Source organism: Carya illinoinensis, chromosome 5, assembly GCF_018687715.1.
Source record: "Carya illinoinensis cultivar Pawnee chromosome 5, C.illinoinensisPawnee_v1, whole genome shotgun sequence".
In the NCBI taxonomy this organism is placed as follows: domain Eukaryota; kingdom Viridiplantae; phylum Streptophyta; class Magnoliopsida; order Fagales; family Juglandaceae; genus Carya; species Carya illinoinensis.
Genome location: NC_056756.1, coordinates 1,979,371 through 2,005,115, shown reverse-complemented (window position 1 = coordinate 2,005,115; position 25,745 = coordinate 1,979,371). Strand labels below are relative to the sequence as shown.

Sequence of the window (25,745 nt, the reverse complement as noted above, 5' to 3'; positions counted from 1 at the left end):
GCAAATCTTCAACCAATCATTGCAGAAGCAAGAGCACTAAGGAGGGCGATGGAGTTATGTGCTTATCTAGGCTTCTCAAATGTAATTTTTGAAGGAGACTGTCAGGAGATTGTGAAGGCTCCAATGCATAACAAGACATTTGGACAGTTGGGAGTCCTCTTCTCTATGATATCAAGCAGATCAGAGTGGGATGGAAATTAGTATCTTTCAACTTTAGGGAAACTAATAGTGCTGCTCACAAGTTAGTTAAATTAGCACTCTCTATACCAAAGGAGTATATATATATATGGATGGAAGAATACCTATGCAAATTGCAGGTGTGGTGCATAAAGAGAGAGATTGTAATGATTGATTTTATAATATTAAAATCAAATCAGTTACTTTTGTGTACTTTTTAATTACTTAATTATTGTGATTAGTTAAATTAACAGTTATTTTATATTAAAAAAATAATACAATTAATTATATCAATAAAATATATAAAAAATATATAAAAATGACTATATCACACCGATGTTATATATGCCCTTCTGATTTGCTTTCAAAAAAAGTACTAGGAGACCGCAGGCGAAGGTTAGGTGGCTTCCCAATATAATTTATTGACACCTAAGAATGTTGGTTGCAAGTTGCGACCACTAGTTTTTGGACCGAATAATTATTAATATTGTTAAGGCCGCATTAATATTGTTGTCCAATCATTGTTCACTAAATATTTAATTGTAATTTATGAGTTGTAAGGACCTAATTTGGTCTCAGAGAAATTAAACCATGAGATCGAGAAGAGGAGTACTGACAGACTCCAAGTACTACGACAAAACTATGATTGGATAATTTCGATTACTCGATCATAAAATGTAAAGTACGTTTGCATATATTCAATCAAGCCGATGCATGCACATTTTAAAGGTGTTACGTACGAGTGTAGGTGGCTAACTACCAGTACAGCTTAAACCTACCCGTCAAGACAGTCACCTTCTCTTCCTACATTTCCCGGCCATGAGCTACAGAAATTCATATGCCATTAAATGATATCGCTTCGATGATCGGTACCATGAATTAAGTTAGGCAGCTAGCCTAGTATAAATGGATATATATGGGGGACGGGGTTGATCGTACGTAGCACACTGGATAGATTAATTATATATTAGCGACGGAAGCTGGTTATGTGCACCTGATCAGTACCACCTCTGAAATCTATATATTCAGACGTTGTAGCAGCAGTAGTAATCTCACAATGTGGTTGTCTGTAGTAGTACTTGTTCATGTATTGCTCCTCTCCAACTCGGTTGAGTCGCAGTCCATCATCGACACTCTTCCGGGTTTCCCTGGCAAGCTTCCCTTCAAACTCGAAACTGGGTCAGTGTGTACACATGTTGCATTATTGCATTCCGTATATATATAAATATATATATATATATATATAGAGAGAGAAAGAGAGATCAGATTAATCATATGGTTCTGGTTTTACCTGAGACGAAGGTATATTGGCGTTGGAGAGTTAGACGAGGTGCAGCTGTTTTATTACTTCATCGAGTCTGAAAGGAATCCCAAGCATGACCCTCTTGTGCTTTGGCTCACCGGTGGTCCTGGTTGTTCCGCTCTCTCGGGCCTTTTATTTGAAATTGGTATCATATATTTCTCCCTTGTAGCCAGCTCTGTCTCTCTCTGTTATAGAATTTTGAAAAGGAAAAAAATACTTTGCACCCAAAGGTTACAGCTTTATTTGACCGTTCCTTTTTTTTTTCAGTTAATTATTAAGGAAATGCTTTTTAATATATTGATATATTATATATTTTTAAAAAATTATTTAAAAATGATAAAAAAAAATGAATAAAAAAATTAGATAAAAAAATACTAATTTTATACTAGCGATCACTTGTAGCGGCAAGCGAGCACGCTAGCTTTACTCTTTTGAAAAACTCTTCCTCAACTTAATAATAAGGACAAACTAACTTAATAATAAGGATAAAGTTTGTTTGCCGGTTGGGCTTGACTGACCTACTTGATTGCTGGTCAATTTTTTTTTTTATTTAATGATTAAGAAAATGATTTTAAATATATTAGTGTATTTTTTAAAAATATTTAAATATATTTAAAAAATATGAAAAGAAAATTTACTATTATAAGTGTATAAGTGTATGTTATGCATGAATCTTGTTTACTATTATCAAATAACTTATCATCTTCTCCTTTGATCGATCCTAATTATATATTATATATAATTATTTTTATATATTTTTTATACACTTTACTGATATTATTAGTTAAAATAATTATTTTTTATTAAAAAAAATGATACAACAAATCACATGTATAAAAAAAATACATAAAAATCACTGCATTTAATATTTTTGTTACATAATTATCCAAGATTGAGGAGTGTGATCATCTGACAACGGGTGTACAATATGCTCATTGCGCATCGGACTAATGGACCGTTTTAATGGGCTTTAATTAAGCACACCAGACCCAACCGAGGGGATAAACACCCACCCCCCTCCCCCCAAACAACCTTGAAATTTAAGTAGAATTCACTTAACCAGCATATATGATACTTGGAAGATATAAATTGGGTACATTACATGATAGAAAGGGCAAAACAAATAATATTTAAGACAGCAGATCGTTCCTTTTTTAGCCTTTTCTTTTTCTTGAAATGAGGAAAACACAGAGCATATATGGTTGTTGAAGCCAAAGTTATGAAGGGTCGGATAAGATATTAATGTTCACATGAATATTAAGCTTGTTCCGTTTTTTCTGTGGTGTATTTGTCCGTGCCTCAACCACATCCAGGCTGGATTATTTTGAGTAAGTGGTTCTTTTTAGTTTTAACATTAATTAGTTACTATTTTCTGTCTGGTGCGGTGGAAATTTTATCCACTTGCCTTTTTATCAGTACTTACAAATTTTAAAAAGAAAGGGAGATAGACACGTTAAGTAAACTCTACAATACATATATTTTAATATCTACTTGTTGTACGTGTCTATCTATTTCCTACTCGAGAGTCTTAAATTCGAACATAATCTTAGTCTTCTTTTTTTATAAGGGGATAGGGAGTTCGAATCCAAATTTTTTATTTGAAAAATTGGATTATATGCGATCAAGCCATTGGCAAATTCAAACATAAACTTGAGTAGACCCTAATGATCAGGGTGTGTTCTGGACTACTAATTTTACCTCATTCATTGACTCTATGATTTGGCATTCATGTGTATAGGTCCTTTTACTTTCGACTATGCAAACTCTAGTGGCCGGAACAAACCAACGTTGGAATTGAACCCGTACTCGTGGACAAAAGTAAGATATATTATTTGATGTGTAATTAAACAGCTTGCAAGTAACATTTTATGATTGAAGTAATATTTTGGGTCGAACTTTTAGATTGCGAACATAATATTTTTGGATGCACCGGTTGGTACTGGATTCTCATATGCAACAACTTGGGAAGCATACAACAGCAACGATACATCATCAACAACACAAACCTATGAATTTCTAAGAAAGGTGAGTGGACTCGGATTAATTAACCAAAGAAGGTATATGTACATGCATTTTGGTAGAAAATTAAGAGCATCTCAACGATTACAGTACGTTCATCTAATTAATCTAACCCATGCGTGCATACAAACATATATATGTACACTGACGTTATTTGAGACTTTGTTATATTGTAGTGGCTCATGACTCATTCCAAGTTTCTTGTCAATCCGCTCTATATTGCCGGCGATTCTTATTCTGGAATAACCATCCCGATCATCGTTCAAGAAGTTTCAAACGGTAAATTATTAGTTACGTTTCGATCTAGTTTCATTCAAAATAAATTGTGTTAATATGATCACATTGATTTTGCTTTTCATTTTCATCATTATTTGGAAGAAATAAGCAGGGAACATCCTTCTTTTTATTGTATGTGTTAGAATAGAAATGATATGTGAGTGCTAAGGTGTGCAAGTCCCATTTGAAAAAATTGAGTAAATCTAAAACCTATATTAAAAAATATATTTTAATAGTGGACTCTACTTTTTTTTAAATGTAATATGCTGAACTTGTATATTTTAAAACTATATCTAGCATTACTCCTGTTAAAAAGAATTGATCATGATCTCCGCTAGCTCGATAAATAACAAAAACAGATTATTTATTGTTTTTCTAGAAGTGTTAGTTGTTGCGGCATGATTACTCATCTTCATGTGCATGTTGTAGGTAACGAGATTGGACATTTGCCACCATTGAATCTCAAAGTACGTACTTATAGCAGTACTATACATATAGTCATTTGAATTGCATGATTTAGCTCAATCGTATTTCACTAATGTCTTATATCCGATAGACTTATAGCTTGGAAAATTTGACACAGGGTTTTGTGATTGGTAACCCACTAACACATGAGATTTGGGACATTAATGCAAGATTAAAATTCGCTCACCGAACAGCACTTATATCCGATAGACTCTATCAGGTGAAGTCCTGATCGATCTTAATTAGTTATTCAATGAAAGCTTTTACTAATATTTTTTTCTATCTACACGAAGGTTTGTACTTGTTATTAAGATTCTATATAATTCTATTCCCATATTATATACAATGTGTAGAAGTTCCGATACTCTCTAGCTGGCAATTTCATTTCGTATTTGGCTACAAAGAAAAATATGACCTCATTGCAGTAAAAATATGTAATTTATTATCTATGTGCTTATAGTCAACTAAAAGAAACTGCCAAGGAAGATATATAAATCCCGATCCAAACAATACACAATGTGTAGAAGATCTTCGAGAGGTCAATGAGGTGAGTAGGATTATTAATTCTGGATTAATACACAGTCATGTTGTCAAGTAATTTGATCGGCCAATGAATATTAATTTAGCGATGGAATTTGTAGTGCGTAGCCAATATATATATTGGCCAAATATTGGAACCAAATTGCGCTATTGAGTCCCCAAAGCCGAATAAACTCTGGAGTTTGAGTCCTCATCTCGATGATAATTTCATAGATACACTCCATTCAACACCAGATCAAGTTCTTGAACCATGGTGTCGGGTATCTCTCTCTCTCTCTCTCTCTCTCTCTCTCTCTCTCTCTCTCTCTCTCTCTCTCTCTCTCTCTCTCTCTCACACACACACACACACACACACGCACGCACACACACAGATTTCAACTCTTCAAGATGAGATGTGCTAGGCTAGCTCTGTCAAAATTATGACTATTTTATAATCATTCAGCCTATTTATTATTTCCAGTACTATAACTATCTGTACTCCTACATTTGGGCGAATGATAAATCGGTGCAAAAGGCTCTCCACATTCGAGAGGTACATAGTACGTATGGTAATTATAATCGAAATAGAGTTAGAATTCATTACGGTTTCACTAAGTATGTTTAAGTTGGCCTGTGATTGTTCAGGGAACCATAGCAGATTGGACGAGATGCAATAGGAGCTTAGCATATACAGATAATGTCATAACGAGTATTGATTACCACCAAAACCTCACCAAGAAAGATCTTCGAGCTCTGATTTACAGGTACTACGTACGTACTAGATATACGTATGCACCTTCTATGTGAATTTCGCTACTCATACTTATCGATCGAACAAGGAATTATTGTAATAAATTCTTGAGATTGCCATGCCAAGCTTATGCCCTCCCTCCCTTGCCTAGGGCTTTGCTTGGTGTGTCAGTATAACCCTAGTACCAAGTATTAATACATGTGTATATATATATATATATATAAATGGAAAAGGCTTTATTTCAAAATTTTCTAAGCTTTCCTAACCTGAAGAGCTTCTCTTCGTGTAGCGGTGATCACGACCTGACAATTCCATATACGGGCACATTAGAATGGATTGAATTACTCGACTTGTCTATAAAGGATGACTGGAGACCTTGGTTTGTTGATGGCCAAATTGCAGGGTGAACTTCCATGACCACCTTAATTTGTGACCCTACTCCTTTCTAGACCGTTCGTTTTTCCATTTTTTTAATTTGCTACCATCTCATGCATGCATTATAAATCTCAATTTATTTTCTTCAGATATGTCACGATCTATACAGAGGAAAAGTACAGTTTGACATTCACAACTATAAAGGCAAGAATTATCCACGCTTCACAATATTATAGTTCCCTATATACATATATATATCGTATTCAAGAAAATCTTTATACGTATATAATGTCGTTTTGATTTGTGCAGGGCGGGGGTCACACAGCACCGGAGTACAAGCCTAAGGAATGCCTTGCCATGATCGATAGATGGTTTGCTTATTACTTTTTATAATGCAGACTTTTAGCTCCAAATTATGATCAAACGGCTTCTTTCTCATCATTAGAGTGAGCGAGCCCGGTTTTCTAATTATAATGTAATAATTGGAGAAGTGCCTACAAGTTGCAAGTACTTGTCAATAAACTAACAGTCCAATGTTCTATTAGAGGTGAACCCCGATAAGATTCGACTTTATCTAGATGCAAAATTGGACAACTAATATGTGTGCATTTGGGATTTAAGTTTAGGATTTTTCGTTTATGAGCTCATTGTTGTATCCGATTCTCTTCTTGTGTGGCTAATTGGTTTAAACTGAATCTCAACCCCCTTAGCAATATTTTGATATTGGCAGCATGTGGTGCTTAAAGAGAGAGATCGATTGTAAGGTCTGATTTTATAATATCAAAATGAAATTTTACGTACAGTTACTTTTACGTATTTTTTATTCACTCTATTGTTATGATTGACTAAAATAATTATTTTATATTAAAAAAAATAACGCACTCAATCATATTAGTGATATTTACAAAGATAACGTAAAAATAATTGTCTGCAACATAATTGTTATAATATATGCAGTTATGATTTGCTTTATAAATTAAAATTGTTAAAAAAAATGGAAAAAAGGTAATAGATCGAAGACCACTGGCGAAGGTTAGGTACGTGGCTTCCCAATATAATTTATTGGCACCTAATTTAGAATGTTAGTTGCAATTAGTTGCAACTACTAGTTTTTGGACTGGATAATGTCGTCTCCATGAGTAAACTTAATTGATTTCAGAATTTATTAAAAAATGTCGGTTTAAAACAAGTAATTAAATCGGTTCCGCCTACACGGGGATCATGGATGACGCCACTTCTCCATTCAACTCCTAGGTTGAGAGAAATAATATTTATAATTATAAAATCCATAAATAATATGTATTTTTTTAAAATAAAGTGAATAAATATAAGATAAATGAATAAACGGTCTCAGAGATGAATATGTCTAATAAACGGTGCTTATTCAACTGATAATTATGTCTAATATTATTCATTTAATAGTTTCATTTCACATTGTACTGGAGGGTGGCGACTGGCGGGTCGCACGTACGTACGGTACCAATTATTAAATTTGTTAAGGCCGCATTAATATTGTTGTCCAATCACTGTTCACTAAATATTTAATTGTAATTTATGAGTTGTAAGGACCTAATTTGGTCTCAGAGAAACCATGAGATCGAGAAGAGTACTGACAAACTCCAAACACACCCCAGCCATTACATTACTTCTTTCATCTTTGCTTTCCTTTCAACTCAACACACACATCTCAAGATTAATTTTTGTATTTAATTTATATAACAAAAGAAATGGGCCACATAATTATATCAATAAACTTAATTGAAGACAATCCACGGTTGATATTGTGAAGATTTAAAACCAGTAGTGAATCCACAGCAATGCTTATGGCGTTGGGAGTTTCATTATATAAGAAAACTTTACAAAGAGTAACAGCTAAACAATAGTTATACATGCCATACAAGGAATGATATCTATACATTCTATAATTATAACTAATCAACTTCTAAACTTTGTACAACGATTTTAATGCCATAATTTACTGCTCAATGCTTGGACTGATTCTCTCCTTGATTGCTGTCTTGATTGTCTCCAGAAAATGATCCTTTGTTGTCACCAATACCCCCCCTCAAGTCAAGCGTGGTTGGCAACACGCGAAGCTTGGATCTAAAGAGCATAAACAGGGGTTTGGATGGACTTTTGGTGAATATGTCTGCAATTTGCAAGTTAGATGGCACATGTTGAATTTTCAAGACACCATTGCAGACCAATTCTCGGACAAAGTGAATATCAATGTCAATGTGCCGAGAGCGTCGTTGGGCCACTGGGTTTCGAGTCATGAAAATGGCACTAGTGTTATCACAGAGAAGGGTGGGCTGTTCTGTTGGCTGAATTTGTAAATCATGAAGTATGTTTAACGATCATTTGACCTCAGCTGCAGTGAGTGCTAATGCTCTATATTCAGATTCCACAGAAGATCGAGATACAGTGGACTGCTTTTTGGAGGTCCATGAAATTAAATTGTCACCAAAAAAGATTGCATAACCAGATGTTGATCTGCTTGTGTTGGGGCAGCCAGCCCAATCGGCATCGAAAAAAGCTGAGATGTTGAGGTTGGTTGATGGACTGATGTTGAGACCGAAATGCAGGGTTCCTTTAACATATCTAAGGATCCTTTTTACAGCTTGAAAATGTTGTTCTCTTGGTGCATGCATGAATTGGCTTACTGAGTTTACTGCATGTGTAATATCCGGCCTAGTAATTGTGAGATATTGCAGTACACCAACTAAGGATCGATAGGTAGTTGGTGAATGAAAAAGAGGGCCATCAGTATTTAAATGATGAGCGACAATCATGGGTGTTCCAATTGGCTTGGAATCAAGTAAGGCAACTCGAATTAGAATTTCTCTTGCATACTTCATTTGGCTTAGGAACATGCCTATGTCAGAATAAATCACTTCAAGGCCTAAGAAATAATTTAAAGTGCCAAGATCCTTCATGGAAAATTCTTGCCGTAGCTTGTGAATGAAAGTGTCAATGAGAGACACATTGCTGCCTGTGATGATAATATCATCAACGTATGAGAGTAAATAAATGATCCCATTGGCTGTTGAATGAACAAATAAGCTGGAATCAGCTTTGCTGCAATTGAAGCCAATTTTGATTAAAAAAGTGCTAAACCGATGGAACCATGCTCTTGGTGCTTGCTTTAAACCATATATTGCCTTTTTGAGACGGCAAACATGATTTGGATTAGAGGAATCAATATATCCCGGTGGTTGTTCCATATAAACCTCTTCTTGGAGAAGACCATGCAAGAATACATTTTTTACATCAAGTTGACGAATGTTCCAGCCACGAGATACTGCAATTGAAAGAACAATGCAAACTGTAGAGGCTCGAACAACTAGACTAAAGGTATCATGAAAATCAAGTCCATAGAGTTGAGTATAGCCTTTGGTAACAAGGCGTGCTTTGAGCCTATCGATGGAACCATCCGAATGGTATTTGACACGGAAAACCCATTTGGATCCAACCACATTAGTAGCAGGTGGTCTTGAAACTAGTTCCCATGTTTGCTTGAGATTTAGAGCTCGAATTTCAGCCTCCATTGCAGCAAGCCATTCTGGTGACTTGGCAGCACTCTTGAATCCTTTTGGTTCCTTCATTACTAATAGAGATGATAATAAAGGAGATGAGGGAACTTGACAAACATAATTATAATTTTTGGACTTTGAAATGCCTGCTTTGCCACGAGTTAACATGGGATGAGAATTCTGATTTGGGGCTGGTACCATCTGCATTTCTCGAACTTGCTCAACTATTGGAGTAGGCACATGAGGTAGGGAAATTGATGAACTCCGAGATGTGTTCAACTCCAAGGCACATGATTTACAAGGCTTGGATGGAGTTACTTATGGTAATGGTTGAGAAGCTGCAGAAGAGTTAGTGCTGGGCAAAGAAGAATTGGGTGAAGTGGGATCATGAAAAGAAAAATCTGAGAGTGCAGGTGAAGAGTGCATATTTGAAGATGAAAATGGAAACACATTTTCATCAAACCGAGCATGTCGAGTGACAAATACTCGATGTGATACAGGATCAAGACATCGAAATCCCTTGTAGGATGAGTTGTAACCGAGAAAAATGCAAGGAAGACTTCTTGGTTCAAACTTGTGTTTGGCATAATCACGCAGATATGGTAAACATAAGCATCCAAAAATTCGAAATATAGCATAGGTAGGAGACTTACCATACAGAATTTCAAATGGAGATGTCCCATTCAAAACCGATGTGGGCAAGCGATTAATTGTGAAGACTGTTGTACTGAAGGCTTCAACCCAAAAGTGAAGATTGACATTAGCATGAAAGAGCATTGTGAGACCTGTTTCTGTGATATGCCTATGTTTTCTCTCAGCTCTACCATTTTGAGAGGGTGTATAGGGACAAGATAATTGATGATGAATGCCACACTTAGTTAAGTGAGAATGGAAATTTGTCCTTATGAATTCACCTCCCCCAATAACTAATTTTCAACAAGAGTCTGAAAGTTTATGAAAGTCTGACAAAAATCAAATTTGTGTTTTAATGGGTAGAACCAAGTAAAACGTGAGTGATCATCGATAAAGATAACATAATATCGATATCCTGAGATTGAAGTTATTGGTGCTGGACCCCATAGGTCGCAATGTATGAGACTGAGTATTGTTTCTGATCGACTATCACTTGTTGGAAATGGAAGTTTATGACTTTTAGCCTTTTGACAACTAACACACAGAGATGGATTCAGCAATATAGAAGTGAGAGACAGAGAACTCTTTTTATTAAGCATGGAAATTATTTTGGATGAGACATGGCCTAAACGGGCATGCCAAATATAAGGAATTACAAAGATTTTGTTTGCTAATGACAGTAGAGAAAACTTGGTGTCCACGCTTCAGTACATAAAGACCATCTACACGATTATCGCTTGCCACCACCTTTCGAGTTTGAAGATTCTGTATGGTAAAATCATTGTCAATAAAAGAGTTTGGTGTATCTGTTTTTGCAAGATGTGGCATAGTGTCCTTCCTCACGGCATATTTGACATCGAGGGGGACGTTTATATTGGTGCTTGCTACGGTTTCCTCCCTTGGACTAACCACCTTTATATTTGTTTTGATAGTTGTTTGGTCTTGCATTTCAGTTGAAAGGGGCAGAGGAGGAATTAGCCACATACGCAGAAACACCACCTGCATTATGATCAATGGACTTGGAAAAAAGATCAAAGCTCTCTGCTTTAGGAACAATATCTGTGAAACTTGGTATAGGAGTTAAAGAGAGTTGAGTGGTGGAGAAAGTTGAAAATTCATGGCCTAAACCACGTAAATACCAGTGCACTTTGTCAGTGTCTTCAACTGGACGTCCCATTGCCGATAATTGATCACAATGAGCCTTGAATACTCGGGAGTATTCAGAAACACTACGAGAGCCACGCTTCATGAGATGAAGTTCATCTTTTATTTGAAGTTCACGGACCTTAGATTTGTGGCTGAAGGCAGTCTCAAGAGAGTTCCAGACATCTCTTGATGTTGTAAGGCCAATGGTAATAGAGAGTGCTTCCTCCGTGAGAGAGGAAAAAAGGAGGCTCATGACTAGTTGATCATGTTGCTTCCAAAGATTGTAGGATGTGGGATCAGCAGTAGCAGAGGGCATTGGAGTTGAGCCATCAACATGTCCATAGAATTTTTGGCATTGCAGCAGGGGAACTACTTGGCTGCGCCAGAGAAGAAAGTTGGTGGATGATAGCTTTACTGTAACCATGTGAACCATGATGTTGAAAGAGAGAGTAGAAGAAGAATTTTCTGAGGCCATAGAATCTAGTGGAGGTTAATCCTATAGGACTCTTGATACCATGTGAAGATTTAAAACCAGTAGTGAATTCACAGCAATGCTTATGGCGTTGGGAGTTTCATTATATAAGAAAACTTTATAAAGAGTAACAGCTAAACAATAGTTGTACATGCCATACAAGGAATGATATCTATACATTCTATAATTAGAACTAATCAACTTCTAAACTTTGTACAACGATTGTAATGCCATAATTTACTCCTCAATACTTGGACTGATTCTCTCCTTGATTGCTGTCTTGATTGTCTCCAGAAAATGATCCTTTGTTGTCACCAATAGATATTATATCATTTATTTAACTTTTGACTGGCGACGCGTTAATTAGTTTGCAGTAGCAAAACTTCGTAGTATTTTGATATCCTCGATCTCCCAGTGTTTACAAGTACTACGACAAAATTATGATTGGATAATTTCGATTACTCGATCATATATAAAATGTAAAGTACGTTGCATATATACAATCAAGTCAATGCATGCATGCACATTTTATTTAAAGGGGTTACGAGTGTAGCTAGGTACTGTATATATAATAACTTGGTGTACATGAACCTGGCGAGCTAACTACCAGTACAGCTTAAACCTACCCGTCAAGACGGTCACCTTCTCTTCCTACGTACATTTCCCGGCCATGAGCTACAGAAATTCATATGCCATTAAATGATATCGCTTCGATGATCGGTACCATAAATTAAGTTAGGCAGCTAGCCTAGTATAAATGGGCATATATATATATATATATATATGGGGATACGGGGTTGATCGTGCGTAGCACGCTGGCTAGATTAATTATATATTGGCGAGCGAAGCTGGTTATGTGCAGACTGCAGGGCACCTTCAGCACCACCTCTGAAGTCTATATATTCAGACGTTGTAGCAGCAGTAGTAATCTCACAATGTGGTTGTCTGTAGTAGTACTTGTTCATGTATTGCTCCTCTCCAACTCGGTTGAGTCGCAGTCCATCATCGACACTCTTCCGGGTTTCCCTGGCAAGCTTCCCTTCAAACTCGAAACTGGGTCAGTATGTACACATGTTGCATTATTGCATTCCATATATATATATATATATAGATCAGTTTAATCATATGGTTCTGGTTTTACATGAGACGAAGGTACATTGGCGTCGGAGAGTTGGACGAGGTGCAGCTGTTTTATTACTTCATCGAGTCAGAAAGGAATCCCAAGGATGACCCTCTTGTGCTTTGGCTCACCGGTGGTCCTGGTTGTTCCGCTCTGTCGGCCCTTTTATTTGAAATTGGTATCATATATTTCTCCCTTGTAGCCAGCTCTCTCTCTCTGTTATAGAATTTTGAAAAGGAGAAAACTACTTTGCCACCCAAACCTTACAGCTCTATTTGACCGTTCTATTTTTTTATTTTTTTTCAGTTAAATATTAAGGAATTGATTTTTAATATATTGATATATTATATATTTTGTAAAACTATTTAAAATATATATATGAATAAAAAAATATTAATTTTATACTAGCGGTCACTTGCGCAAGCGGGCACACTAGTTTTACTTTTTTGAAAAACACTTCCTCAACTTAATAATAAGGATAAAGCTTGTTTGTCGGCTGGGCTTGACCGCTGGTTAAAAAAAAAAAAAAAAATCATTTTTTCACTTAATAATTAAATAAATTATTTTAAATATATTATTGTATTTAATTTTTTTTAAAAATATTTAAATATATTTATAAAATTTAAAAACAAAAAAAAACAGTACGACACGACAGTAATAAAAGCTGGCAGCACAGTAACCCGACTCTAATAATAATTGTCGGTTTCATGGCCGGGTCCACCTTTGTTGAGAACGTGTTTACCCTAAAACGACCCAATCAACTGTATCAAGAACGGTGGTGGCCCGGTGTGTCAGTGTTGGCCCTTTATATATGCATAAATCTTGTTTACTATTATCAAATAACGTAATCATCTTCTCATTTGAACGATTCTAATTATATATTTTATATAATTATTTTTACGTATTTTTTATATATTTTATTAATATAATTATTAGAATATATAAAAAACACATAAAAATCATTGCATTTAACATTTTGGTTACATAATTATCTAAGATTGAGAGTGTGATCATCTGACAATGGGTATACAATATGCTCATTGCTCAACGGGCTAATGGACCGTGTTAATGGGCTTTAATTAACCAAACCAGACCCAACCGAGGGGAGAAAAACACCCCCACCAACCTTGAAAGTAAGAAGAATTCATTTAACTAGCATATAATACTTGGAAGGTATACATTGGGTACATTATATGATAGAAAGGGCAAAACAAAAGACAGCAGATCGTTCCTTTTTTAGCCCTTTTATTTCTTGAAATGAGGAAAACACAGAGCATATGTGTTTGTTGAAGCCATAGTTATGAAGGGTCGGATAAGATATTAATGTTCACATGAATATTAAACTTGTTCCCTTTTTTCTGTGGTGTATTTGTCCGTACCTCAACCACATCGAGGCTGGATTATTTTGAGTAAGTGGTTCTTTTTAGTTTTAACATTAGTTACTATTTTCTGTTTGGTGTGGTGAAAATTTATCCGCTTACCCTTTTATTAGTACTTTAGAAATTTTAAATAGAAAGATCAGATATAGACATGCAAAGTAAACTTAACAATACATATATTCTAAGATTTACTACTTGTTGTGTTTGTCTATTTTCTACTCAACATTAGTCTCAAATTCAAACATAAACCTTTATTTTTATAAGCAGAGTGGGAGGTTCGAATCCAGATTTTTCATTTACATAATTAATGGGTTATATGCTATTGGCAAATTCAAACATAAACTTGAGTAGACCCACCTAATCAAGGTGTGTTGTGGACTACTAATTTTACCTAATTCATTGACTCTGTGATTTGGCATTCGTGTGTGTAGGTCCTTTTACTTTCGACTATGCAAACTCTAGTGGCCGAAACAAACCAACGTTGGAATTGAACCCGTACTCGTGGACGAAAGTAAGATATATTATTTTATGTGTAAACAGATAGCTTGCACATAACATTTTATAATTAAAGTAATATTTTGGGCCAAACTTTTAGATTTCGAACATAATATTTTTGGATGCACCGGTTGGTACTGGATTCTCATATGCAACAACTTGGGAAGCATACAACAGCAACGATACATCATCAACAACACAAACCTATGAATTTCTAAGAAAGGTGAATGGACTCGGATTAATTAACCAAAGTGATTTAATTCAAAGTTATATATACATGCATTTGGCAGAAAATTAAGAGCATCTCAATTACGATCACAATTCATCTAATCAATCTAACCCATGCATGCATACAAACATATATATACACTTACGTTATTTGAGATTTTGTTATATTGTAGTGGCTCATGACTCATTCCACGTTTCTAGTCAATCCGTTCTATATTGCCGGCGATTCTTATTCTGGAAAAACCGTCCCGATCATCGTTCAAGAAATTTCAAACGGTAAATTATTAGTTAAGTTTCGATCTAGTTGCATTCTAAATTAATAAATTATGTTAATACGATCACATTAATTTCCTTTTCGTTTTCATCATTATTTGGAAGAAATAGGCAAAGAACATCCTTCTTGTTATCGTATGTGTTAGAATAGAAATGATTTTTGAGTCTTAAGGTGCTGTGCAAGTCTCCTTTAAAAAAGTAAGTAAATTTAAAACTAATATTAAAAAGAATATTAATAATTGATTCTATTTTTTTTTTAAATATAATACGGTGAACTTGCATACTTTAAAATTATATCTAGCATTACCCATATTAAAAAGAACTGATCATGATCCCGTTCTGCTAGCTAGATAAATAATAAAAACAGATTATTTATTTATTGTTTTTCTATAAGTGTTAGTTGCTGCGGCATGATTACTTACCTTCATGTGCACGTTGTAGGTAACGAGATTGGACATTCGCCGCCACTGAATCTCAAAGTATGTACTTATAGCACTATAGATATAGTCATTTGAATTGCATGATTTAGCTCAATCGTATTTCACTAATGTCTTATATCCGATAGACTTATAGCTTGGAAAATTCGACACAGGGTTTTGTGATTGGTAACCCACTAACACATGAGATTTGGGACGTTAATGCAAGAGTAAAATTCGCTCACCGAACAGCACTTATATCCGATAGACTTTATCAGGTGAATTCCTGATCGATCTTAATTAGTTACCCAATGAATGCTAATAATTTTAGTAATATTTTTCTACGAGAAGGTTTATACTTGTTATTAAGATTCTATGTAATTCTATTCCAATTTAATATACAATGTGTAGAAGTTCCGATACTGATCTCTAGTAATTTCATTTCATATTTGGCTACAAAGGAAAATATGATCTCATTGCAGTAAAAATATGTGATTTATTATCTATGTGCTTATAGTCAACTAAAAGAAACTGTCAAGGACGATATATAAATCCAGATCCAAACAAATACACAATGTGTAGAAGATCTTCGAGAGGTCAATGAGGTGAGTAGGATTATCAATTAAGAACATTAATTCTAGATTAAACAAGTCATGATGTTGTCAAGTTTGATCGTGCAAAGAATATTAATTTAGCAATGGAATTTGTAGTGCCTAGCCAATATTTATATTGCCCAAATATTGGAACCAAATTGCGCTTATTCACAGCCCCCAAAGCCGAATAAACTTTGGAGTTTGAGTCCTCATCTCGATGATAATTTCATAGATATACTCCATTCAACACCAGATCAAGTTCTTGAACCATGGTGTCGGGTATATATCCCTTCTCTCTCTCTCTCTCTCTCTCTCTCTCTCTCTCTCTCTCTCTCTCTCTCTCTCAAACACACACACACACATGACACACAGATTTCAACTCTTCAAGGTCAGTTGTGCTAGGCTACCTCTATCAAAATTATGACTATTTTATAATCGTTTAGCCTATTTATTATTTCCAGTGCTATAACTATCCGTACTCCTACATTTGGGCAAATGATAAATCAGTACAAAAGGCTCTTCACGTTCGAGAGGTATATAGTACGTATGGTAATTATAATCGAAATAGAATTTGAATTCATTACTGTTTCACTGAGTATGTTTAAGTTGGCATGTGATTGTTCAGGGAACCATAACAAACTGGGAGAGATGCAGTAATACCCTAGCATATACACAAAATATCATAACAAGTATTGATTACCACCGAAACCTCACCAAGAAAGATCTTCGAGCTTTGGTTTACAGGTACTACGTATGTACTAGATCTATGTATGCACCTTGTATGAGAATTTCGCCACTCATACTTATCGATCGAACAAGAATTACTGCAACAAATTCCTGGGATTGCCATCATGCCAAGCTTATGCCCTCCCTCCCCTGCCTTGGGCTTAGCTTGGTGTGTCAGTACAACCCTAGTAACGAGTAATGTATAAATATACATATATATATATATATATTTGGTAAAGACTGTATTTCAAAATTCTCTAAGCTATCATAACCTGAAGAGCTTCTCTCCGTGTAGCGGTGATCACGACATGTCAATTCCATATGTGGGCACATTAGAATGGATTGAATTACTGGACTTGTCTATAAAGGATGACTGGAGACCTTGGTTTGTTGATGGCCAAATTGCAGGGTGAACTTCCATGACCACCTTAATTTGTGACCCTACTCCTTTCTAGACCGTTCGTTTTTCCATTTTTTTAATTTGCTACCATCTCATGCATGCATTATAAATCTCAATTTATTTTCTTCAGATATGTCACGATCTATACAGAGGAAAAGTACAGTTTGACATTCACAACTATAAAGGCAAGAATTATCCACGCTTCACAATATTATAGTTCCCTATATATATATATATATATCGTATTCAAGAAAATCTGTTATACATATGTAATGTCGTTTAGATTTGTGCAGGGCGGGGGTCACACAGCACCAGAGTACAAGCCTAAGGAATGCCTTGCTATGATCGATAGATGGTTTGCTTATTACTTTTTATAATGGAGAGTTGTAGCTCCAAACTATGATCAAACGGCTCCTTTCTCATTAGAGTGAGCTCGTGTTTCTAATTATTATGTAATAATTGGAGAAGTACCTACAAATTGCAAGTGTTTGTCAAAAAACTAACTGTGCAACGTTCTATTAGAGGTGAACTCCGATAACATTTGACTTTATCTAAATGCAAAATTGGACAACTAATATGTGTGCATGTGGGATTTAAGTTTAGGGTTTTTCGTTTATGAGCTCATTGTTGTATCCGATTCTCTTCTTGTGGCTAATTGGTTTAAACTGAATCTCAACCCCCTTAGCAATATTTTGATATTGGCAGCATGTTTACAGGGAAGGTAAGTTTCTCTTTCTCTAGTTCAACTTCCTAAATATATGTTTAGTCTGTTTTCTCTGGATTGTAAATCTGGTGGTCACCAACTACCAACTACGAATTTACAATTACATATATATTTTTTCATAATTTATTGACACCTAATTTAGAATTTTGGTTGCAAGTTGCAACCACTAGTTCTTGGACTGGACCGCTTACAAGGGGATCATGGATGACGCCACTCCTCCTTTCAGCCCAATAGCCATAATTTGAAACCACGCGCTCACCTACATCAACCATCATCTTTGGGCTTCGTCTGTATTGGGGCTACCTATTTTGGGCTGTCCCATAACCTGTCCCACTTAACTCAGTATTACTAGTTGAGGTATATTATTCATCATTCTATATTATAGATTTAATATTTTTTTATTTTTATTTTATTTTATTTTTATTAAATTATTTGATTTGTTTTATTTATTATCTACCTATCACATATTTATTATAGAGAAAATGAAAATATATATAATATATGGTGTGTAGAGATGTTAATTAAAATTATTCTTAATAGGCTAGTAGCACAACTTTTAATCCAGGCAAGTACTTGCAAAAGTATGAAAAGAATATAGAGACGTCCTGGAATTGTTACTATTTTTATAGCAAAGGTTTTCCTTAATTGATTACTTACTTCAGATGCATAAGATATTCCGGATACAATCTTCCTCAATAAAAACGAAAAAAAAAATCTTGACTTTTTCGTCATCCAGATAATACTTCGGCTCTCCGGTATTAACCAGACACGGTGCCATCTTGTTCAGTTGCAACCTGACACTCCCTCTCATCCCCTTATTGTAGCCTCTTTGTTGGAGTTAGTCCCCACTAAGAAACGCAGAGACACCGAGGAAGAGAGAAAGATGAGTGGTTGTGTTCTTTCCGCCGAGCAAAAGCCCGGCATTGGGCAACCAGAAGACAGCCCAGAGCAGGTACTGACCGCCTCCACGTGGCTAAGAAAAAAAGGAACCGGGATTCGGGCCTGGATGGTGGTGGATACATTGGGCAAGACGCACGTGGTGGAAGCCGGGAAGCATGCCATCATGCGCCGCACGGGTCTCCCCGCCCGAGACCTTCGGATCCTCGACCCAATTCTCTCCTACCCATCAACCATTCTAGGCCGTGAGAGGGCGATCGTGATCAATCTGGAGCATATAAAAGCGATAATTACGGCTCATGAGGTTCTTTTGCTGAATTTGCGTGACCCATCTGTGACTCCCTTTATTGAGGAGCTCCAGAGCTGTCTTCTGAGTCACCACCACGCATCTAAACATCAGGTTGGTTGTCTTCAACCCTTCCTTGGAATAGGATCTAATTATCCTATCTCAGTCAATGATTTCGTAAAGTTTCCCGTTTTCGTTATTTAGTTTAGATATACTTTCAGTTTTTCTCTCTCGCTCTTTTTTTTTTTGGAAACAGTCTGTCTGTCTCTTAATGATACCCTTGCAACTACTTTTTTTATTATTATTTATTTTTTGAATTGATTTTTATAAAATTGAATTTATTTTAAATTAATTTAATTGATTGAATTTATTTTTTTAAAATTATACAAGAAAGTAATTTTTAATCCATAGCCAAAAAAAAAAATTGAATAGTAAATAATAATAAATGAAGTATAAAGGCATCATTATCCCTCGTTAATACTAAGAGGAGTTTGGTCCAATCCCAAGAGGTTTTGTGGACCGGACCGGACCTAGGGTTTTTCCACCCTAGACCGGTCCAGTCCGGTCCCATTCGGGACGATCCAGTTCAGTCTGGTCAGTCCACTCTATAACTTTTTTTTTATTCAATGACATTTTATTTAATACTTATGTAATTATATTATAATATATTTAATATATATATACGTATTAACTATTATATATAATAGTAATACTCTAATACTATTAGTCTATTAGTATATAGTAAATTAGTAATAGTTATTAACTCATTTATTATAACTAATAATATACTAGTACTAATACTATAACTAATAACTATACGTAATAATAATAATATTATATGTAATACTAAATTAAATAATAGTAATAATAATAATAATAATACTCTTATTACTAATACTCTAAGTAGTTATAGTGATTTAATACTAACATATTACATATTAAGTTAACTATACTGATACTATTATAAATTTATACATATATGATATATTATAATTTATACTATAACTTTATAATATGTTAATATATTAATATATATACTAGTACTATATATTATAGTTAATAGTTATACATTAAAGAATATAATAATACATTGATACTAAATATATATAGTTATAGACTTATAATGATTTAGTTATTATGAATTTATGATTAGTATAACTATATAATTGTATTAGTATTAGACTATTAGTAATTCAATATAGTTATATTATATTAGTAATATTAGTTATGTTGAATCAGTTAGTTAGTATAACTATATTCTACATTATTAGTATTATTATAAATATTAATATCAGTTATAGCTATATAGCCTATATTAGAATTGAGAGTCTTAGACTATACAATAGACTAATAGTATTAGTACAACTGTATAAGTATACTATATAGCTATATATTAGTATTAATTATAGTGATTAGTATAATTATATGATAATATTAATAGTGGACTATTAGTATAGTTATATATTAATATTAGTTATAATGTTATGGTGATTTAGTATATTATAATTTCTATATTATATTTATGTTATAGCTCTTATAATATATGAATATATACTAGTACTATATATTATAGTTATATATTAAATAATATAATAATACATTCATACTAAATATATATATAGTTATATTTGTAGTGATTTAGTTATTAACTTATTATGATTAGTATAATTATATAACTTATAATAGTATTAGACCATTAATATATCTATATATTAGTAATATTAGTTATGGTGAATCAGTGTTTTAGTATAACTATATAAGTATTAACTATAGTGATTAGTATTACTATATAAATTATAGTATAGTGATAATTATATTAATTAAATATACGTATAGTGATAATTAAATTATATTAATTATAGTGATAAATATACTATATAGCTATACATGGCATTAATTATAGTGATTAGTATAACTATATAAATTATATAATAGTATATTAGTATTAATAGTAGACTATTAGTATAGGTCACTGTTATTGTTGAAGTATTAGTTATAGTGATTTAGTATTATAGTGATTTAGTATAACTATATTAGTATAAGTATAAGTACAGTCTCTATTAGACTATTAGTATTTTTTTTATACCATATATAATTATATAATTAATTATAAACAATTATTATATAAATAATTTTTTTTTTAAATTTCTATTCAATCTAGTCCGGGGTGAAAAACCCTTGGACCAGGACTGGTCCCTTGAAAATTGAACCGAGCCAATCCCAATTCGGTCCGGTCAGTTTATCTTGTCTGGACCGGCCGATTCTCAGCCCTAGTTAATAGCATCATTTCGACCATGCCATCAATCATGTATGTCACATGTGCTACATGTTTAGGGCTAGTTTGGTTATAATTATCTCATCTTATCTTATATAATCATTACAATTTTTTTAAACTTTCACACAAAACATAATAAATAATTCAATTTTTTCAAATCTCAAGGTAAAAATAATATTTTAATAATATTTTATTCAATTTGCAACAAAATATATCATTTCATCTCATCTGTTAGCTATATCCTCTTTCTATTAGCTAGCCACGTGTTTGAGTTTCATCCTACTTATGAAAAAAAAATGTTCGAGTCTCATCCTACTTATGAAAAAAAATGTTGGAGTTTCATCCTAAATTCAAATCATTTTCTGTTTATTTTTCCTTACTATTTAAAGATAATAATAACGTCATTGTTTTTTTTATAGTTAATAAGAGAATTTTATTCCAAGTAAATAGGCATAGCCCAAGCATACAGGATGTATACAAGTGAATACACCTAAATACAAGCTAAAACAGAACTTGAGGAGTAGACCAGACCTCCTTTTCTTTTCTTTGTGCTGGTTTATTGTTTCTTTTTGTAGCTTTTGTTATTTATTGTGTCGCTTTTTCAGGAGGGCAATGGTGATGGTTCAAACGGGAAGAATTTGTATGAACTAGATATACCACAGTCAAGGGTGTCTGAGAATCGAGATGAGTCGAGGAAGGTGGAGGGGAAGTGTGACATTGAGAATCAAGATGGATCAGAAGTTCTTCCGTTTGAGTTTGTTGCATTGGAGGCATGCCTCGAGGCTGCTTGCAGTTGCTTAGAAACCGAAGTAAGTGTTATTCCCTTTTCCATTTGTAGTTTTTTCTTGCGTATCAGCTTATGTGTGTGAAATGTTATTCCCTTTTCCATTTGATAGTTTTTTCTTGCATGTCAGCTTGTGTGTGTGTGATATAGCTTACTTTTATTTCTACTTTGTTGTCACCAAACTAGGCAAGGACGTTGGATCAGGAGGCTAATTCTGCGTTAGATAAGCTGACTTCAACGATTAGTACTCTCAATTTGGACCGTGTTCGCCATATTAAAAGCCGCTTGGTTGCTTTAACCGGACGTGTTCAAAAGGTTTTGTAGTGTTAGGATTGAGAACCAATATGCATTTTATCAATCAGTTAAGATGATAACGCCCTGTACATGGTTGTTCATATATAGTTTGGATGACAGAACAATTGAACCACATTGTTGTATTCCATATTTGCATATTTGCTTTTAATTGTGGTACTCATGCTCATGATGTTCAGGTAAGGGATGAATTAGAAAACTTGCTAGATGATGAAGAAGATATGGCTGAAATGTATTTGACAGAAAAGTTGGTTCTTCAAAACCTAGAAGATTATTCTGATTCCTCCATGAATGAGATAGATGAAACGGTTGATGAAGTCTCTCAATCAGATATGCATGATTGGCATGTAACCATATAAGTCTCATTTTTATCTTATAAATTACAACCTTCCATTGGCTTCTGTCGCATCTAGAATTTCCCATTGCATTTTATCAGGATGATGCCTCCCAAAATATCTTTGCAAACTGGTGGGTGTTCCAATGCTTACAAAGGTGGATATAACCCTGACAACCCTGGTGGGAACCGCACTGCCACTATTCACAGTGGTGGGAACAAGAACCTTGATGTAAAGGAGCTTGAAATGGTCTTGGAGTCATATTTTGTGCAAATTGACGGTACACTAAACAAATTAACCACGGTATGGAAACCTATTTTACCCTCAATTTTCTCTTAGGGGTTTTCTCTTTCCCTTTCTTATAAACATAAGCACCAACATGGTTCAAAACCAATTGCTCTTGTGGCAAAAGAATTTGGTATTTCTCTGAAAACAAATCTCTGTTGTGGTTTCTTTTATTTCAAGCATGCTTTCGATTGACTTTTCCATTGTTAGCATACCTCATTCTTTTCTGGTGGTTGTCACTTGGAAGCTGAGGGAGTATGTAGACGACACAGAGGACTACATCAACATAATGCTGGACGACAAACAGAACCTTCTCCTGCAAATGGGGGTCATGTTATCAACTGCAACTCTTGTCCTGAGTTCCTTTGTTGTTGTGGCTGGCATTATGGGAATGAACATCAGAATAGAGTTGTTCAAGGATCAGGTATTAGGGCCAAAAAAGTTCATGTGGACTATTGGGGGAAGCACTGCTGGAAGCATATTCTTATACGTCTTTGCTATTGCCTTGTACAAACGCAAGAGATTGCTAGAAAGGTGAAGGGAGATAGGCCATCAATTTCATGCATCTTTGTGCTGGTCCTGCTTGACAATACTACATAGAGAACCAAAAGATCTGTTTCTGCATATCTACCCCCTTACTGTATTTTTGTGGTCACTGGTCTTTTAGCATGAATACCAGCATCGAGCTGTTCGCAGTGGAGAGATCAGGGATGCTACGGTTCCTGTGGACTGTAGAGGGTTTTGACTGCTAGTTTGTTGTGTAACTGATTTGCCTTCATTTTGCACAGACAGAACCATAACTTTCTACACATCTTACAATTTCTATCATAGACTGCTCGAAAAAAACATGTTGCAACATGCGATTCAAACATAAGAGCTTTTATAGTAAATAACGTCCGTGCTATAGTTTGTAGGCTTCCATACACTGAAAACCAATATATCTGGGCTGTTTTCTAGTTTCTAGTTTCTACGTCAAGGGTTAGATGAATACAGAAAATGATGAACATAATCAGTTGAGCCGGGGCCTGAGAGACAATGTTCTCCTCAAAAAGTTTTTATTTTTTATTTTTTTATCCAAGTCTTAGGTACTTTAACACCTCAAGTAATACTGCTCTTTATTTTGAGTGTTACAATTTTTTATATTGATGTGATACATTTGAAGTAATTTTGTAAGTTAATCAGTCGAATAAAAATCTATTTAAAACGTGATCACTCGAAATATGACAAATATTGTCATTCCAAACACCCGTGCATTTGAAGGGACTACGGCACGTCGCATTTAATTTGCGTGGTAAGTGGTTACTGAAATACATTAATGTCTAATTGAGGGTTAGGAGATACCGTCGGTAAGAAAGGAAACCTTATCATCATATCCATATTTCTATTGAACTGGTGGTTGTACTCGTACCCCAGAGAGAGAGAGAGAGAGAGAGAGAGTTGTCAATGGTAGCTCTGAAATGAGTTCAATAGGCCAAAGTATATTGATGGCACTGACTGTCACTGTGAACAGGTTTGCTTCATCTAACGTGCAGGCAGTCCATAGAAGAGAGCGAAAAACACCATCTTCAACAACCACCACCACCACCACCTCAGACATTGGAAGGAGATGCCTCCTCTTTTCCACTCTGGTTTTTGCTCCCCAAGTCGCCGACTCCAGGACTGACCTTCTTAAACGTATTGATTTCTCTCTTCAGCCTCAGTCGCATTTTTTTTTTTTTTCCTTTTTTGTCATAGTTTTTGGGTGCCCATATATTTAGCTTAGCCGTCCGCCCTTTCATTCTTCTGATTAATTGGCACTTGATAATCTTTTCAGAGTATCTGAAGAAGTCAGAGGAAAACAAGTCCAAAAATGACAAGGAGGTGAATAATTTCTTGGCTGCACAGATTTCCTACTTTCATTTTTTGTATGGTAGATTAGATTGAAACCGTTGAGCTTTTTACAGCGCGTTCAATTAACAAATGAAGAAAAAAGATGCTACTTTCTAGAACTTAAAAACTCTTGAGATTTTTTCCCCTTTCAATTTTAGGGTGGCGATTCAAAATAACACTATATTTTCATGCACCTTTCAAGCAAAATATATGACGTGCATTTTATCATTATTATGATTATGTTGCAGAGACTGGATAGTTACTACAAGCGCAATTACAAGGACTACTTTGAGTTTGTGGAAGGAGCTTCGAAGGGAAACCAAGAGCAGCTTTCAGAGGCAGAGAAGGGTATTATTGATTGGCTTCAAAAAAACAAATGAGAGGACGTTTCACATCACTTTTTGAAACTGTATAAGCTGCTTAAAAGATGTTATTGGCAGCAACATTTTGACTTGTTTTCCACCCTTTTACTGCAACTTCTATTAGACCAACTTCTACCACGCTTTCAAGTTCCAAATGTTCAGCAAGTTCCTGCTTTGGTGACTTGATAATGCTCATTTTTTGCGTGAAATTTCCATATGGAATGAGTTGTATATATATTTCCAGCTGAGGAGCAATCATTTACTGTTTAAAACTCATTTAAACTATGGGCAATTAACACATCAATGGATGGCCTTCT

General features: G+C 34.6%; 3 protein-coding genes and 1 pseudogene across 5 annotated transcripts; all 4 read left to right on the top strand.

The window, feature by feature from the left end:
- Positions 1-1,151: 1,151 nt before the first annotated feature.
- Positions 1,152-17,870, top strand: LOC122310585 (annotated as a pseudogene).
- On the top strand, positions 1,220-6,701 carry LOC122310584 (serine carboxypeptidase-like 18). Of its 2 annotated transcripts, XM_043124585.1 has the most exons (15): positions 1,220-1,356; positions 1,480-1,625; positions 2,794-2,808; positions 3,219-3,298; positions 3,383-3,505; positions 3,676-3,778; positions 4,205-4,242; positions 4,359-4,460; positions 4,701-4,787; positions 4,882-5,040; positions 5,241-5,312; positions 5,405-5,523; positions 5,800-5,913; positions 6,035-6,089; positions 6,195-6,701. In XM_043124585.1, the coding sequence occupies exons 1-15, from the start codon at positions 1,235-1,237 to the stop codon at positions 6,276-6,278; spliced, it is 1,419 nt and encodes a 472-aa protein (XP_042980519.1). In that variant the 5' UTR covers positions 1,220-1,234; the 3' UTR covers positions 6,279-6,701. The 2 variants fall into 2 exon arrangements, with proteins under 2 accessions (XP_042980519.1, XP_042980520.1); XM_043124586.1 differs by lacking the exon at positions 2,794-2,808.
- Positions 17,871-17,996: 126 nt separating the features above from the next.
- Positions 17,997-24,153, top strand: LOC122310586 (magnesium transporter MRS2-3-like). 2 transcript variants are annotated; one of them, XM_043124587.1, is made up of 7 exons: positions 17,997-18,380; positions 18,848-19,320; positions 22,087-22,290; positions 22,452-22,580; positions 22,757-22,920; positions 23,014-23,215; positions 23,445-24,153. In XM_043124587.1, exons 2-7 carry the CDS (start codon positions 18,907-18,909, stop codon positions 23,733-23,735), a joined length of 1,404 nt encoding a protein of 467 aa, XP_042980521.1. In that variant the 5' UTR covers positions 17,997-18,380; positions 18,848-18,906; the 3' UTR covers positions 23,736-24,153. The 2 variants fall into 2 exon arrangements, with proteins under 2 accessions (XP_042980521.1, XP_042980523.1); XM_043124589.1 differs by lacking the exons at positions 17,997-18,380; positions 22,452-22,580 and having other exon boundaries at positions 18,683-19,320.
- A 418-nt stretch (positions 24,154-24,571) lies between these two features.
- On the top strand, positions 24,572-25,645 carry LOC122310588. Its single transcript, XM_043124591.1, has 3 exons — positions 24,572-24,871; positions 25,011-25,057; positions 25,315-25,645. Exons 1-3 carry the CDS (start codon positions 24,655-24,657, stop codon positions 25,444-25,446), a joined length of 396 nt encoding a protein of 131 aa, XP_042980525.1. The 5' UTR covers positions 24,572-24,654; the 3' UTR covers positions 25,447-25,645.
- The last annotated feature ends 100 nt before the right edge of the window (positions 25,646-25,745 follow it).

What these genes read in the sequence shown, in the direction of transcription:
- LOC122310586 (XM_043124587.1), top strand. Translation starts at nt 18,907, where the DNA reads ATGAGTGGTTGTGTTCTTTCCGCCGAGCAAAAGCCCGGCATTGGGCAA. An exon ending in ACCACGCATCTAAACATCAG is followed by an intron (nt 19,321 to 22,086) that starts GTTGGTTGTCTT and finishes TCGCTTTTTCAG; the next exon opens with GAGGGCAATGGTGATGGTTC. An exon ending in CAATCAGATATGCATGATTG is followed by an intron (nt 22,921 to 23,013) that starts GCATGTAACCAT and finishes GCATTTTATCAG; the next exon opens with GATGATGCCTCCCAAAATAT.
- LOC122310588 (XM_043124591.1), top strand. Translation starts at nt 24,655, where the DNA reads ATGAGTTCAATAGGCCAAAGTATATTGATGGCACTGACTGTCACTGTG. An exon ending in CAGGACTGACCTTCTTAAAC is followed by an intron (nt 24,872 to 25,010) that starts GTATTGATTTCT and finishes TAATCTTTTCAG; the next exon opens with AGTATCTGAAGAAGTCAGAG. An exon ending in AGTCCAAAAATGACAAGGAG is followed by an intron (nt 25,058 to 25,314) that starts GTGAATAATTTC and finishes ATTATGTTGCAG; the next exon opens with AGACTGGATAGTTACTACAA.
- LOC122310584 (XM_043124585.1), top strand. Translation starts at nt 1,235, where the DNA reads ATGTGGTTGTCTGTAGTAGTACTTGTTCATGTATTGCTCCTCTCCAAC. An exon ending in TATCCGATAGACTCTATCAG is followed by an intron (nt 4,461 to 4,700) that starts GTGAAGTCCTGA and finishes ATGTGCTTATAG; the next exon opens with TCAACTAAAAGAAACTGCCA. An exon ending in TTCTTGAACCATGGTGTCGG is followed by an intron (nt 5,041 to 5,240) that starts GTATCTCTCTCT and finishes TATTATTTCCAG; the next exon opens with TACTATAACTATCTGTACTC.